At 38.3% G+C, this 2,131-nt stretch overlaps 1 protein-coding gene across 1 annotated transcript in view; it reads left to right on the forward strand.

The window, feature by feature from the left end:
- hmcn1 (hemicentin 1) overlaps positions 1-1,592 on the forward strand; it is a 175,905-nt gene extending 174,313 nt beyond the window's left edge. The window contains exon 104 of the mRNA XM_015376644.1: positions 531-1,592. Within this exon, the coding sequence (XP_015232130.1) occupies positions 531-897 (367 nt within the window). The 3' untranslated portion in view covers positions 898-1,592. The remainder of the gene's footprint in view (positions 1-530) is intronic.
- Positions 1,593-2,131: the final 539 nt, after the last annotated feature.

The following is a 2,131-nucleotide window of genomic DNA, read 5'->3' on the forward strand; positions in this document are numbered from 1 at the left end:
AACGGAGAGTCTCCAGACTGATTAGCGAGTGAAATCTTGAAAGCTCGCGAGATCAGGATGGTCTCACGAGGCTAAACTGTTACTAGTGTTGCACCAATACTGATACCAGTATCGGGCGGGGCCCCGATCCAGCACTAAAAGGGTGGTATTGGTATCGGGGAGAACCGACAAATAGGGCACTGATACCATTTTGAGAGTCAAAAGTTTATTCAAGTATTGTCACCCATTCCAGGTAGGCAATAAACATTTCTACTAGATTTACTTTGTGTTAGTCTTTTTCCTGCTTCACAAAGGTAGGCAGCAGCTTGACAAAGCCATGATGGCAATTATTTTACATCCAAGTAGTATGCAGTTCTTCATACATACACACATCAATTTTAAACAGATGGTATGGACATTGACCAATAATGCACAGCCAGGTATCGGGTATCAATATCAGGGGTCAGCACTAACCGTTACTCACAGCAACTATAAAATCGAATTATCTTATACTGAGCATCTAAGCAAGTATTGTGATTTTCACCTTGTAGGTTCTGCTTGAAGAGCTGCCTACCAAACGACCTGGAGTGTGCGCTGAGTCCATACGCGTTAGAATACAAGCTGCTGTCTCTTCCCTTCGGCATCGCAGCCAACCAGGACCTCATCCGGTTGGTGGCCTACACACAGGACGGCGTGATGCACCCCAGAACCAGCTTCCTGGTGGTGGACGAGGACGCCTCCTTACCCTTCGCCCTGCGAGACGAAAACATGAAGGGTGTTTTGTTCACCACCAGACCTCTAAGAGAGCCCCACACGTACCGCATGAAGGTACGAGCGCTCTCCTACAGCGAGGACGGCGCCGTGGAGTACCAGACAACCTTCATCGTATACATCGCCGTCTCTGCCTACCCTTACTGAGAACACTTTAAATGGAGATGAAGGTTGGCGGTTGAACCTCAGCTTGTGGATCAGTGTGGCGGGAGTGAGATGACGTTGTTTCTGGACATGTTGCTCCATGGTGGACAGACTGATGTTGCTTTTAGGACAGTGAGAACATCCAGTTCTGATGAGCTATGGATGTAAATGTAAGCGGAATATGAGAGACGGGAGAAACAGGGACAAAACTGATCCATTATTTTCTGTTACCCCATCATTCTGTATAGAACTGTTTAGCTTTTTTATATTTCGTCTTAAAATGTTCTCATTTCATTCATATTTATTTATAAGGAACAGTTTCCTCATAGTGTGTATGTAATTCCACTACCCACTGCATCAGGGTTAAACAAATACAACTATCTACAACTGAACTTCAGTTACTATAGTAGATTTGTGGTGCTAATGTTGGAAATATGAGGTTTCTGTAACATTTTCTTCTGTTTTATAAAAAATGCTCCATCAGCAGCTAGTTAGTTATCATTTTAATTTCCAGAAGTTATTACCAGGATGTATTTTAACTTGTACATAATATTTTAACTCAAATTGTGATGCAGTAGAGCTACAAATTTTATTAGTTTTATAATTAACAGTGATAAAATACACAGAAAGAAGAACCAGGAATATTAACTATTATAGGGGCATGTTTCAAATTTGAAGATTAAATTTAAAATGTTTAAATTTTTTTTTAAACGTTTTAAAACATGATTTTAGAAAGGGACATCAAAATGGAGTGACGAATGCAACATGCAATAAATACCTTATGAAATAATTATTAAAATGTCACATTACATTTTTAAAACTGGATATAAATATGCCATTTGTTTAATGCGTTTTACAGAAAATATAATTATTTTTAATGATTTAAAAAATAATTCCGGGTCAAGGGGCGGGGCCGCACTGCAAAAAATTCTAATCTAAATAAGTCATTTTTTCTTAAATTAAGCAGGTAAGTGAGACACTTTCCCAATGGAACAAGTCAGTTTACATTTAAAAAAAGAAAAACAATTGCGTTGTCTTATTTCAAGTGCATCATATCTAATTATCCTATTTTAAGAGTAAAAAATACCCATTCCATTGGCAAATCATCTTATTTACCAGCTCATAATAAGGGTAAATACACTTAATTTAAGACATTTTTACTAATTTTTAGATCATTTTTGCAGTGCGTGAGCCGCTATCATAGAAACTTTGATGTCTGATTGGTAAAAAAAACGTA

This window comes from Cyprinodon variegatus, unplaced genomic scaffold (assembly GCF_000732505.1).
Source record: "Cyprinodon variegatus isolate N-32 unplaced genomic scaffold, C_variegatus-1.0 Scaffold138, whole genome shotgun sequence".
Taxonomy (NCBI): domain Eukaryota; kingdom Metazoa; phylum Chordata; class Actinopteri; order Cyprinodontiformes; family Cyprinodontidae; genus Cyprinodon; species Cyprinodon variegatus.